At 44.8% G+C, this 14,266-nt stretch overlaps 1 protein-coding gene across 1 annotated transcript in view; it reads right to left on the bottom strand.

Annotated features, from left to right (window-relative positions):
* CSMD2 (CUB and Sushi multiple domains 2) overlaps positions 1-14,266 on the bottom strand; it is a 288,643-nt gene that overhangs the window by 130,075 nt on the left and 144,302 nt on the right. The window contains exons 11-12 of the mRNA XM_086764833.1: positions 10,790-10,893; positions 4,991-5,103 (exon numbers count right to left, since the gene is read on the bottom strand). Of these exons, the coding sequence (XP_086620959.1) occupies positions 4,991-5,103; positions 10,790-10,893 (217 nt within the window). The remainder of the gene's footprint in view (positions 1-4,990; positions 5,104-10,789; positions 10,894-14,266) is intronic.

Raw genomic sequence — 14,266 nt, forward strand, 5'->3', positions numbered from 1 at the left:
AACGAAACAAGTTGAAATGAATCTTTCAAAACTTATCCATCAAATATTATATCACGCAGATAAGATTTTGACAAAACAGCGTTTTCTAATAGAAAATCTTTCACCAGAAATTTTTCATCACCTATTTATGCTATTTGTCTTCTGGCGGTGGGTGGGGAAGCTGGGTCCCTCTGCTCGGCGCGGAGGCGGCAGCCCACGCTCCCGGTGACTAACGAGAGCAAGAAGCGCCCGCGTGGGAAGGAGCCGGGCTGGGGAGCGCCCGCACGCGGTCTCTGCTCCTTTATGAGCCACACAGAAACGCTGCGGGCACCCAGAATTCAGGTCACTCTCTTCCTGGGCTTCCGTGGGAATTTCTGCTCCTGCCTGACTCAGCTCTGGAGGAAAATGAGGATTTTGGAACTGCAAGCAAGCACTGCACTAGCAAAACTCCAGCTTCTGGAAAAATCATCCACAAGATTCGGGATTTGTGAGCATTTAGAGGCCGTACCCAAGGAAATCGCAGAAATATTATCCTTTGTCAGCAAAGATCCTCAAGAATACACTTAACCTCACACACTACTTCACACATAAGCTAACTTCACTTACACAAATGAAAGGTGACAGTGCTAGGTACGTATCTGAAGGAACCAGGAGCACGGTGTTTCTATTATCTAGTTCTTTTAATCAATTCCAACAACAAGGAAAATGGATCTAAAGAGGAAGCAAGATGAGAAGGAAGAGACAAACTAAGGAAGCAAGCCCCTTCCGCATATCTTCGCAACATCCCTCCCACCTAAACCCCTGGCGCAGGACAAACGCAGAAACCGAATCCAGCAGGCTCGTTAAAACCCTGGGCCATAACATCAAACCGCTCCTGCTAAAGTTTATACGGGACTTAAATACAACTGCCGCAACCCTGAGAGCGGTCCAGGTCGCACACCGTAAGTTAAAAGCCTTGCTGTCTGTTGGCTCAGTGGTATTTCAGCACTAGTGCTTTATGACATTCAATGGAAAAGCAGGGTAGGAAAGATACAAACACTAAGTTTTCTGACAAACTTCCACCATCAACAATATTGGGTGGTTAGGTAATGTAGAACCTAAAAAAAAAAAAAAAAAATTAAAAAAAAAAATCATTCACACATGATCACTGAAAACTACCTGCGTGTTACCTGGGCTTGTCAGGGAAACCTGAGCATTTCCCCAGACAAAACCACCGCACTCCACGCCAGGGAGCTTCAGACCCTGACTCTGAACGGCAGCATCAGAACTAGTTTCAGATAGCTGTATTTGTTCCCCAAGTCTCCTAGGATCAGGCAACTTAGGACACTGTTTGTTCTCAGTGTGACATACATACATGTATATAGACATGTGTACACGCAGCTTGCACGCAGGCAGCTATACAGCGAGTTCTGTGTTTACACATATACATAAAAACAGACGTGGAAACCCAGCGAGCCCGCCCGATCAAACACCTTGGGCGGCACCAACCTCATTAAAACCAGAAGGGTCAGGAGAGGAAATCTTTAGGCTCCAGCTCTGCAGAGCTCCTAAATCTCTTAGCACCATGGGGCTAAATTTCAGCTCTAAAGCTAAATCCTTCCAGAGCCAAACACGTTGTGAGTATTTCAACAATAAATACTGTTTCATCACCCCCTGCCTGCAGCATGCTGGTAGTTCAGAACATAGAGCTTAGTCAGTGCTACCCAAACTACTCCAATTCCAAAAGAAATCCAGACTAGGTTAGTGGGTGTGTCTGTAAACCTAGTTTTCATGTTAAATTATCACTTTATATTAAAAATAAATATAAATGCAAGACTAAAGTAAAATCCGCCTTTGTTCCATTTTTTAGTTTTAATATTTCTGTCTCTTACCACAGAACTTTATACTATTAATTTACTTTTATAATATCGCTTGCAATAACCTCAAGCTCACCAGTACCAGAAACACATTTTTCCCCACACTTTCGCTGTGAGGAGGACCCAGCATCTTCAGCCCACTGATGGGGAACATAACTGCAGAAGGATTGCAGATGAGATTACGGGAGTCTGAATCCTTTCCAATGAACCCTAAATTTCAGAAGAACTTTTAAAACACTACCTGAAGGAATTATTTATACTCAGCCATTACAAGGGGTTGACTTGGGAATTTTGAAAGAACCGTTTGAATGGCTGTGGAAGGCACAGGGCTGCTCTCAGGGGAAGCTATTCTCAGAAGCCATCTGAGGCTAAAGGAAAGAAGAGAGAAGACAAGACCCAGGACCGCAGGAGGCTGTAAGCCCTCTCACAAGTCAAGCACTAAGTTGTGGTATCAATCAGCTTGCCATAGTTGTGAGAAAGAAAAGACTTCTCCAGCAAAGTGGAGCTTAATACAAATTTCTTCTGACAAGCACTGGAAGTCCAAAAACATTGTTCACTATTATAAGAGAATGTCTGTTTAAAAGGATAAAAGTGGCTGCAGTTGAGACACTGGAGATTTAGAAGTAATCTTCATGAACATTAATGAGCCAGATCCTCAGCTGGTGAAGATTGACACAGCTTAATTGAAAATCAACACTGATTTACACCTGCTGAGCATCTCTTCCAAACACACCCAATCTTGCAGGGCAGACCTGAACAAACCCAAATCCAGACTCCTTGTGTTTTGCATTCTCTTCCTGGTGCAAATAAACTTTGTTTTTACTCACAAGTGAAGCAAAAGGACCTGGTTGGCTTCCCCTCCTCAGGAAGCCGACATTGAAAATCTGATGGCATATCACCCTCAGCACGTTCCTTCCAACAGGTCTTCACACCTGTGCAGAAATAAATCTCTTCGGCACAACGGTTTCAGAACTAGCAACAGGCTCTGTGATTGCGTAACGCTGAAAATGTACACTGAGACACATTTCAGGACAGACAGCTATTTAAACATACTCTACAAGCAGCGCTCGGCCCTTCTATTAGGTAGATTTTTGGTCTGGACTTTATACGGCTCCATTAGCTGTAATTTTCCTCTCGCAATTAGGAAGAAGCAGGGCCATAAAATTGATAGTGAAACTTGTTAGTCAGTTGCATAATTTCATAATGTATTTGGCAAGTGCTAATTGCCTCTTACTTAAATGTCTCTTGCTTTGTAACGCCAAGCATTTGCGAAAACGGAAAGAGTTTTATGGGCCTGGCTGACTGGAGGCTAGCTTAACCTCAGCACAGCGCCAGCACAGACCTTGGCCATGGAGTGTATTTCTTTGTTCACGCACAAATCCATTTTGCAAGGTCAAGAAGCTGCTGTACAGAAACGGCAAAGATGCCTAGAAAAAGAGACAAGATGTGAACGACAGGCAGAGAGTGGGTTCTACTTCTAACGCATGCAAAGGACAGACATGCCCCAGACGGTCCCTCCTTCAAGGCTCCTCAGGGGCCTGCAGAGCCAGAACACTCCCCTTTTTTCTTCTCCTGGAGGTTATGGACATGGAAGAGTACAGCAAAACAGACGGCCGCTGTGCAGGTAAAGCTGAAGTGGTGGGAAGGGAAAAGCACCTTTGACACTGGAAGCTCCGTAGGACAGGACTCCAAAGCATAAATGATAACGGTGATCCCCAAACCGACTGGGGAGGTCACAGGGAGCATGAGCAGCTCGGCCTTGCGATAGATCAAGCTACCAGTAACATCGAAACAAGCCAGAGGAGGAAGAAGTCAAGCTCCTTATAGATCTAAAGTTCACAGAAGATGAACAGCAGCGTATACAAGTCCCTATATCATGTGCTTTGCAACTTTATGGGCTATGCTCCAGGGTAAACATAAGATTTATTAAGAGACTGAAAGAATATGGCCACACTGCCCTCTGGATGAGATGAACAAACCAGACAGGGTCTCAAAGCAGGGGCAGAGTGCTTCCATCCATGGGCACCAGCAGGCAGGGGTGCAGCAGGACGCTCTGCCCGGCTGCGAGAACCAGGCCCTGGCCTGAGCGCAGTGTGACGCTTCCCTGAAACATGATAGGTCCCAGGAAAACACTTTTAAAATGAATGAAAACTAATGTGCATTTAGGGCCCTTGAAATAAACAGTTTGATTTAAATGTTACTGCTGATACTCGGACCTTTCAAGGATCAGCCCCCGTGTCTAGATCAGGATTTGTGTGCCTTCTTTTAGGCAGAGCTGAAAGAATAAGCCATCCCTGGAGTGAGCAGGTCATAGAGAAAACAGAAAGTAATCCAAGTGCCTTGAAAAGAGATTCAAGATGACAACAGAACCAAAAAGCAGCTGACATCTAAGTGGAAGCGTTCTTGTGGCTGTGCTGGCAGCTGCATCCCAGGAACTAGCTCTCACTCAGCAGGTGCGAGGCTACCCGGTGGAGGACGGAGAGCACGCTCCTCAGTGGTGCTTGCGGAGGGAGCTGAGGACACTGGGAGCTCACACCAGATGTGGACACACAAGATGGAGAGTTCTGGAAAAAGCTGAGAACTACTGAAGCCAGGAATCTAAGGAAAGCTTCAGCTACTATCACCAGTCACTTACACGAGGTAGACGGAATACCTTTCCATCACGCTTTCTATGACTTTGCAAATACCTACAACAACAGTAAACGTAGAAGCTTATGACAGAGTTCAGCATTCAGATCCTAATGCATTTCATGTGCTTCTTTTGAAAAATCCCAGCATTAACTTTTATTTCATTTGTAATACTCCAGACTAATCAAAGTTTAAACCACTTGATACCACTAATCTACTGGAACCACTGAGTATTTGATCTCATTTTCTCCCGCAGACACAGTCTGTTGCCATCAGCTGAAACGCACCAACTCTCTTCCAACAAAGCAGATGACGTGGCAGTGAAACATTCCCCACTCAGTCTGCTCTCGTGGAAAAGAAATCGTGAAAGCTGTTCTTATTGGAGCAAAGCTTCAGTTTTAATAGGAAATCTGCAGAGCTTCAATATATTTAGAGAAGCTTCTTTCTCTCCTTTCTCAAACAACTGTGCCCACCTCATCCCTGATCCCTTTAAAACAGCTAAATTCGGAGAGAGACGCTTGGATTACCTTCGTACGTTGCTTTGAATCCCAGCAGGTTGCTGACACTGTCTGTCTGGAAGAGGAGCCACATCTGGTGGTGCGTGCTGACGATGAGATCAGGGACCGTGGTGCCTGTCAAGCTGCAAAAATAAATAAGAACAAGTAAATAGCCTGTGAGTCTCCCCAAACTTATTTTCCCACCAAAGTAAAGGCTGCATATACCTCTGCAGGAGCAGAAAGTAATGAGAGCAGTGCCAATACAATTAAGAAAAACCCCAAAACAGAATGCTGCCCAAAAACCCGACAGATTTTTCAAGACCAATGAGCCTCCTCAGGATGTTTCTGGATACTGCCTAAACAGTGAGTCTGCTACCATAGCAGAGGGTCTGCAAGTCATCATCATCACCAGTATAATAATTAAAATCTACTACCATTATTACAATACATCATCCAGCAGCAACAGTAATGATTTCCTTTCTCACCAAAGCAAAACATAAGCAAACAAATAGAATTCTCCAAACCCAAACCGGTGACTCAATCCTCCTAACTGCCTTCAGAGGTATTTCGTCATACTACAAAAATTTACTTTCAACACATTCTCAGCCAGGTTTTTTATCCTGACAGAAGTGTCCACAAGGATCTCAAAAAGCCCCAACCAAACCAAGCCCAGAAGACAAGGCATGAGCCCCAAATCTGCTGAACGCCCTGCGAGCCCTTGAAAAGTGCTGCTGACGCAGGCAGCACGCGGCGATCAGGACACTGCCTACCGCCAAGGATGCTCCTAGGAGAGCTGGAGAGATTTAGAGAAATGTCACCAGTATATCCCCATTAATGAGCCATGTGCAGCTCATCCAGCCTTTGGGGTTAATCACCGCGTTGTGGTTCAACACAGCTTTAGAGTTTGATCCCCCGCCCACGCCAGCACTGGCACAGGCGCCTTGCTTAGAGCCCGGCTCCTTCCCTTCCCTCTGCTTCTGAAAACAGGCGCAGCGCGTGGGAAGGGATCATTACTACAGAAGTATGAGCGTCATGTTGCCTCAGTGGCAGTGTTTAATGTTGTTATTATACTATTTCTGCTAAAGTATTATCTGTGATAAATTTATAAATTACTGTAAGTGCAACTACTGCAAACGGATAAGCATGGCATTTTTTTTTTTTCCTGGAGTGTTTGCTTCAATCTACACACATCCCTATGTACAGAAACGGCTTCTGCCTGGCACCATTCTCAAGTGAAACTGCAGCACCTGAAAGACTTCTTGATCAAACTGATCCCCAAGCTCTCCAGGCAGAATTATTGCAAACCAGCACTGCAAGGGAGCAAACCCAGCAGCTGTGTGTTGATAGCATCCCGTGAATAAATGTAACGCGCGACCCCCAGGCATGATTGCTGCAATTCCCAGTTTCCTGGGTAATGGGAGCCAGTACAGCTGATCTGCCAATTACTGGTGATCAGAGTGAAGCCAAATGGCTGCTGGAAGGGTTGTGCTACTTGCTTGGCATTCCGAACACCGTCTGCCCGCTGAGCACCAGATTCCTTCCAGCAGCCTTACAGGTACCCAGTGCTGTAAACGGGACCAACCCTGCCACACACACAGCTCTCCTCCCCAGTCGCATACGCACCAGGGACTACTGGAACACCTGAAACCAGCCACCGCTCAACTTCTGGCCCTGGAATCTGCAGTGTGTTTCTCACTGAATCACGTTCACATCTCCCAAGCCCATCAAAGCTCTCCCAGTTCTGCCCCCACCTTTGCTCTGTTATTGCTTTGACCTGCATCAGAAATTTTATTGATCCCAGGCTGCTGGTAAATTAAGCAGTAATCTTGTTTTAATGGCTGTTTTGCATCCAGAGAGTTTGATTGGGAGTGCAGACGCAGCGCTATTGTTGATTCTTCTCAAATTATTTAAGCAGCAGACAGGCAAGAATGAGGAACATAACAAGAGAAAAACCTTCAGAAAAAGGCTCTTCAAAGGTTTTTGCATGCTTCCCCATTCCACTTTAACAAGCTGAATGATTGATTTGGGTGCTCGTTACTTCAGGGAATAAAATCCTCTCTGCAAGTCAGAAAGCTCAGCCTAACAATCTGTTATCTTCTCTGAGATGCGTTTTACAGGGATGTGAGTGAGACTGGAAACAAATGGTCCTGCATACCTCCGTTTGGGATAGCGTCTGCTGCTGTGCAAGTGGATTCAAGTGTATTTCTTGTTCTGAAAGGCTGCAGGACTGAATTCCTCTTGAAAAGTCGAGAATAAATGAAGAGTAGTAAGAAAACTGGAACCCCTATCTCTGACAGGGTTAGGTTTCTGCATGTTGATTCCTCAAAAAACCTACAGCTTGTATCCAACAGCTATCCAACCTGATAGACTAATTCAGCTGGCAGGAGGTAAGGGGGCAGCAACTGCTGAGAGAAGCTGTCCATGGACTTCCAACCACATTCACTACAAATGGAGTACTTCTGTGGTCTTCATACCTCTCACATTTCATTAATTTTCAGCTTCTCCTCCCAGACCAAAAATAAAAAGAAATAAACTTTCCTGTTAGGATTAGCATCAGCAATTTAATGGAAAGTTCTCCTTGGCTGGGAGAAAACAGCGCACACCGCATCTTGTGCAGACACTCTCAGATATTCCAAATTTGCATTAGCAAGGTGTTGAGTAGCTAAGACAGAGTGAGAAAACGTGGAATGATTAAAATCAAATCTAGGAAAATCTTCACAGGCTTTAAGCAAACAAAAAAGGGCTAGAATGAGAAATCATTTCAGCACGTTATTACAAACTACTCTCCTGGCAGCAATTTGCACATTTTGACCAATCAGCTGTGAAATGTTCTGTGACACTTTAATTACAAACACTTTGGCAATAATCAGACTTTACATTTATATACATAGCAGGTTAGAGTTCCTGACCTAAGCATCACCAGTGTTCATGTTCTGAAAAGAAATGCAGAGCAAAATGAACCTCGGAGAAACAGGGATTTTGGAAAGACAAGCAAACATTAAGATAAGAGAAAACGGAGCGGGAGGCTGATTCACATGGAGAACCAAGTGAAGAGGAGGAATTAAACACAATACGAAATACTCCCTACCACTAGGAATGCGTACCACAGCTTTGCCAGAGTAGCTTCTCAATTAGACAGAAAAGAAGGGAGTCTATCAAGACACTAAAGCTGGATGCTGGTGGCCCTGCTTCCAACACCCCAGTTCATCACTTCAAATATTCCTTCCAAAAGTCATGGTGCCTTTTCCCTGCTTCTGCTTCAGCACCTGGAGCAAGTGCCCTCCAGACACGTGAGGCTTTGACAAACACCACCAGCTCACATCTTCACTCACAACAGCCAGAGGAGACTCCGACACCGCCAGAAGCCATGCTTTCAGAAGTGACTGAACACGGTCACGGGGCACGACTGAGCTCTACAACAAGGACGAAATACCCTCGGGTGCTCAAAGCAGCGAGTTCAGGCAAGCAGCACACCTCTCCGTCAGCACACTGCTACGCGCAACTCACCCCCTGCTCTGCTTTTGGACTCTCCCTGCTATTTCCACACGCTGGGGCACGGCTGTGCCGTAACTCTGTGACTCGCGTCGCTCAGAACAGACACGTCGACAGCGAGACAGATTTCCTGGAGTGCTCAAACGTACAGCACCCTGAGGTCTCCAGCAGTTTAAATTCTGGATTTCCATAAAGCTACACAGGATCCTACTTTAATGGTTCAGAAAAGGTAGAGCAGAATCATTGCTTCTTCAGTAAAGCGGATTTGAATGATACACAATTAGCATAATTACATTTGAATGATACACAAATTGATTTCTCACTGACCCTTCAGATAAGGAACAGAGACCCTGTCCTGGTTTCAGCTGGGACTGAGTTAATTTTCTTCCTAGTAGCCAGCATAGAGCTGTGGTTTGGGCTTACTATGAGAATAATGACCACACCCAGGTGTTTTAGTTGTTGCTGAGCAGTGTCTACACTAAATTGAGGACTTTTCAGCTGCTCACATCACAGCAGCAAGGCAGCTGGGGGGGCACAAGAAGCTGGGAGGGGGCACAGCCAGGACAGCTGACCCAAACTGGCCAAAGGGATACTCCGCACCATAGGACATCATGCTTAGCACATAAAACAGAGGGAGGTGGCTGGGGCAGGTGATTGCTGCTCAGGAACAGGCTGGGCATCAGTCAGCGGGTGGTGAGCAGTTGCATCCCTTGTTTTTCTTGGGGGTTTTGTTGTTTTCATTTTCATTACAATATTTTATTTTTATTGTTATAATGATTTTATTTTATTTCAGTCATTAAACTATTCTTATCTACACCCATGAGTTTTCTTACTTTTACCCTCCTGAGTCTCTCCCCAATCCTGTCAGGGAGGGGAGGGTGAGCAAGCGGCTGTGTGGTACTTATTTGTCGACTGGGGTTAAACCACAACAGACACTTCACCAGAAGAAGGGCAAATATAAACCATCAATACTAGCAGGTTAATGACAATAAATAGCCTTCTGAAAGATGATCAGGGCTCGCTTTTTTTCCAGCTGTGGTATTTCCTAGAGGCTACTGAAAAAGATCCTGACTTATCCTTATGCTACACAGGGATCCACTTCCTTAGCATGGTGCCGATTCAGAGCTGAGTACACTGTATACGTAAAACTAAAATTCAGAGAGACGTGGAAGTTTAAAGAGGGGGAAATATGTGGTGTGCACACTGACTGCCATCTCCAACAAAATGGTCCCAGCATACACTTTCCTCAGAGCAGCCAACAGCTCTCACCAACCTCAGAACCGCCTAAAAAAACAGCAGACACCAGAAACTGATGCCTACATGCTGTAAAACACATGGGTCAGGGAAAACCTTTGTCTTTCATCTACTAACCCACAGGTTCCTTTGGGTTGACATGCTCCTTCCAGCTGAAATCAAAACTGTCTCTACCCGTTAAGCACTGAGTAAGAGATGGCAAATGCCAATACCGAGACCATTTCCCCTGTATTCCCTGTGTTAGCTGCACTACAACATAAAGCACTCGGCCTTCAAATCTTCTAAACACAATATACCAACAAGATAGCAATTCTTTATCCTAAAAACTGGCAGCAGCAGAGATTTCATGTCTTCCTCCAGCACGGCTGGATGGGCCCTGTACTGGCCCAATTTCTTTTCTTCATAAATAAAACTGAAAAAAAAATCCAAAATGCAAACAACCAAAACCCCTCAAAAAACATGTTTAGATGGGAAACACCGATATAGGAAGGTCTGTAAGGAAAGTAGCACTATCTACAATGTTTCCTCTACTGAAGAAGCCTCCATAGAACATCAGATCTGCAAACTACAGGATTTAAATCGAGGGGGGACAGTTCTCAGCCTTGAAGACGCTTGTGTCATCATTTACACAAGCGCACACTGCTCAGTAAGTCACTCAAAGATATGGATTTACAGTCACTTTGCACAGTTAAAAATGACTGCACAAGATGGACAGCACAGGAGAGACAGACCCAAACAGTTCCCAGTTTCTGCCCAATTTGCATCTGCTCTTGTAACCCAGCTTTAATCCTGTTCACTCCGCTCCCCGGACAGCCTCAGCCTCTCTCCCAGGGGCCCTGGCAAAGGCAGTTCAAGAGAAGCAAAGCAAAGGGATAAGAGCCTTCTGTCAGCTGAAATCTAAGAAAACGTGATGAGAGAAGAAAACACCCAGAACAGTCAGCTCCACCAAAACCGACAAAAAGCCTATAAACCACCCAGTGAGGTACAGCAAGCAGACTGGGACTCCTTCATCACATCAGCCACACGCTGGAAAGCAAGACTTAGGTGCAGATTTCTCCCAAGGACAAAGGACACGTTACTTACACGTAAAGCACAGTTTTCTGGTCTCCGACTTGTCCTCCATCACCCACTGTCAGAGTGTCATATCCTCGTTCTAGTTCAAATTCTTCAAAGGTGAGTTTGATAACCTGGCAAAGATGCAGCACGTTAATATGAATCAACTGCCGTGGCAGCCAGCAGATCCTCTTGTCTTGTTTATTTATCTGTTTGTCTATCGAGGAGCAATTTGTGGGAGCATTAATATCTCCAGGACATCACCAAAGGTGACCGTCCTCACTTTTTAGAGCACTGTAGCACTCCTCTCCAGACAGATTGAGCTCTTACTGAAATTACCTCTCTGATTTTTCCGCTTTATCTATTGATTTTCTAGATGACTTTACTGATAAAAGATGTGTGTGCTGGGATTTCAGCATGCCATTTGTCACCAGGTACCGCTACCATTTCTCTCATAAACCTGAGATTATGGTGATGGATTTGAACGTGCGTACAGGCGGCATGTTTGTTACACATGGTGCAAGCAGAGAGTCTTTTACTCTGTTGCTCACAAAGTTCCCCTGGCTCTCAGAAGCTTCTGTCAGACCAAGAAAGGCTTTATGTGAATTACTCAAGGAAACTGTCTCAAGCTGCAAACACATTCATCACAGTATCTGTGCACAGCTGTCTGTTTCTTGTGTTCTCTCCTGCTCTATCCCAGCCTTCCACTCCCACTTGATTTATGCAGCCTCTCTGTATCGTTTCGGAGCAGAGGTCCCACAAAAGTCGAAAGGTTTGTGTTCCAAGTCTCTTGGCTGCTTTTGAAATCTGTTATTCTCAAATATCTGAAAATTACAGTGCAACTTGGGGAACAAAGGTCTTAATCCAACCTTGGACAGTGCAAGCAAATAGAAAAGGAAGAGCCTGATTTACAGAAATGCTTTACATTCTCAGCACCAGGAAAACAATGAATGGGGACTCTGCCTCTTCGAGCTTTTTAACTGATCGGATTCAGGAAAGCACATAAACACCTGAATGCATTCAGATCTTTGTGCATGTGCCTGTAAATATATTAAATTTCCTAACAGGCTGAATTACTAAATTTAGTTTCACATAACTTCTGCTGTTTCACACAACGTAGCAGCAGTTGTCAGAAGCAAGCGAGGAAAAGGGCGAACGCGCGTGCTGAGGCCCACAGACACAGGATGCCACCCTGCACCTCTTGACAAGGAAGCAAGGCACGGGAAAACCAAAAATCTTTGTCTTGTAATTTCTTGCTTATTATAAAAGCAGCAGCTCCTGCAAACACTTCAGAAAGTGTGCAATCACAGGGGGATAAATGTCCCAAAGTTACAATCAAAAGCAGTAACGAACGGGGTTATGTCAAATGTGAGCGTGCCTCCAAGGCTCTGCAAGGCTGGCATGGACTCTCCAGGAAACCTTTTTCTGTCAAAAGCCACTCAACTTCAACTCCTTAAGAAAGCTCTGGTTAGTCAGACATTGAATGGCTTGAGTCGTCTTTAAAAAATAACGGGTGTATATATAGCTCAGAATCAACTGTCATGTGCTACCGTCTTCTACATATAAATTCAATTCATGCTTTTCAAATGCAGAGAAAAACAAATTAAATATTTTAGCTGTGACAATCTGAAAATAGAGTATTACTCAAAAGCCCCATGAACGTGAAACAGGAGCCTGTTTGATACTTCACAGAAGCCCAGAACCATTAATTTTAGTAGTAGTACCAAAATATTAACCTGTGCAGATTATTATTAAACCGTGTAATGATGGAATAATGTAATTAATACAAAGAACAGTGCTGTAAAACGGCACACATCATTAGTTAAATCAGTCATTCAAGTAAACTGCATTCTAAGGAGTCTGACCCTAATTAAATAACTAATTACATTCTAGTATACTGAAGACTGTAACCTTGTGGCACAGGAACAGGATGCTGAATACAATATTTATTTATCCGTTTTCCTATTTTCCTTTTGCTCTGAAAGCTGAAAATTATTTAATGATTCATTAAACAACAAGAGACCTACAAGCACACACAAACACGCGGATGACACAAAACCTCAATTTTAAGCTGCTGAAGTGACAGGAAGCAATTAGCAAAGTCAAGAAAATTGGCTGGAATATGACACCTGATTCAAGGCTTCGTACCGCAAAGCGATCTGAAGTGCAGTCACATTCACAGGAACAAACCCACGTAATCCCCTCCACAGAGAGCGGCACCTCTCGCAGTTACACTCAGATGCTTTACAAGCAGACGTGACTCATCTCCCCCCCTCCTCCCTGGTCTGGAGCATCTATCTTCACTGGGGATGAATCAGCCCCCGGAGGGGCCCATCTCTCTCCACCGATGACACAAGAGGCTTGAACAGAGCTTTATGCGACTAGCTGGGCTCCGGATGAGAACGACCCCAGGAGAAATACCAACCAGTAGCATCCGTTATGCCAAGAAGGTTCAGAAATAGTTTTGATGCAAATTCACCAATTATCATATGCATTCCTCGGTTCCCAAGTGATCTATTTTTCCACTGTGGTTGAAATTAATTCCCATGGCACTGGGGACCAGCAAAAAACTCTACATACCCTGAATATCCCACAAATAGGTCTGATGTCACCTTCTGTATAGAAAATAATTCCAAGTTGTCAACTGAAGAGCGCTGTGCCCTTAATACTGTTTATGTAGGTTTCTGAGCAAACTTTGAGGGGATTATGTAGCTCAGTGAACCTGGCTCATGGTTCTTTTCCAAATATGGAGCAGATGACTTGCAAATGAGTTCTAAATTCAGCTCAGTGGTTTTCCCATCGCTCATATTAAAAGCTTCATATAACAGGATCTGATCCAAAGACCACTCAAGTCAATAAAAAGATTACCACTGACTTCAGTAGGCTTCAGCTCAGGCCCATAATGCTTTTTATCTTCAAAGTATTTTACAGGCATTTTAATTAATTCATCTCCAATCCTTCCCTCACCCATGCTGGGGAACGTGCAACGATGAGATCATCCCCGTGCACAAAGGCAACGCGCGTCTGGGAGGTGAAGTCTCCAGTTTAGCAAGGTTTCTAACATGGGCCGTGCTTTAAGTAAGGGAGAACTTTACATGTACTCTTCAGAGGCAGCACTGTATGACTTGTTGAGGAGGAACAGCACAGCCATATTGGCATTAAAACTCACGCACCAGCGACTCCCATCTGCGTTAGCCTACGCTGTCAGCCTCGGGAGCTGTTTGCTGGCCTAAAGAAACGGTTCATGCCAGTGAATCCACTCCCCTTTTTGTGTTTTGACCAGACAGTCCTGTCTGCACAACTTGGGTTTCTGGAGCCTCAGTGAATTCTTTAAACAGCAGGAAACGCTAAGGGCAACTGATTTGTTTCCGTTGTTTCCCCATCTTCCTGAGGAGCACCAGAAGGAAGCCCGCGCCTCGCCCGGGCTCCCAGGACCATGCAGCGCCTGCTCTGCCACTCCCGCAGCGGAACGGCATCAGGCTGCGGCTCACATTAACAGCAGTGAGT

The sequence above is a fragment of the Chlamydotis macqueenii genome, chromosome 22 (assembly GCF_036417535.1).
Source record: "Chlamydotis macqueenii isolate bChlMac1 chromosome 22, bChlMac1.mat, whole genome shotgun sequence".
NCBI lineage: Eukaryota > Metazoa > Chordata > Aves > Otidiformes > Otididae > Chlamydotis > Chlamydotis macqueenii.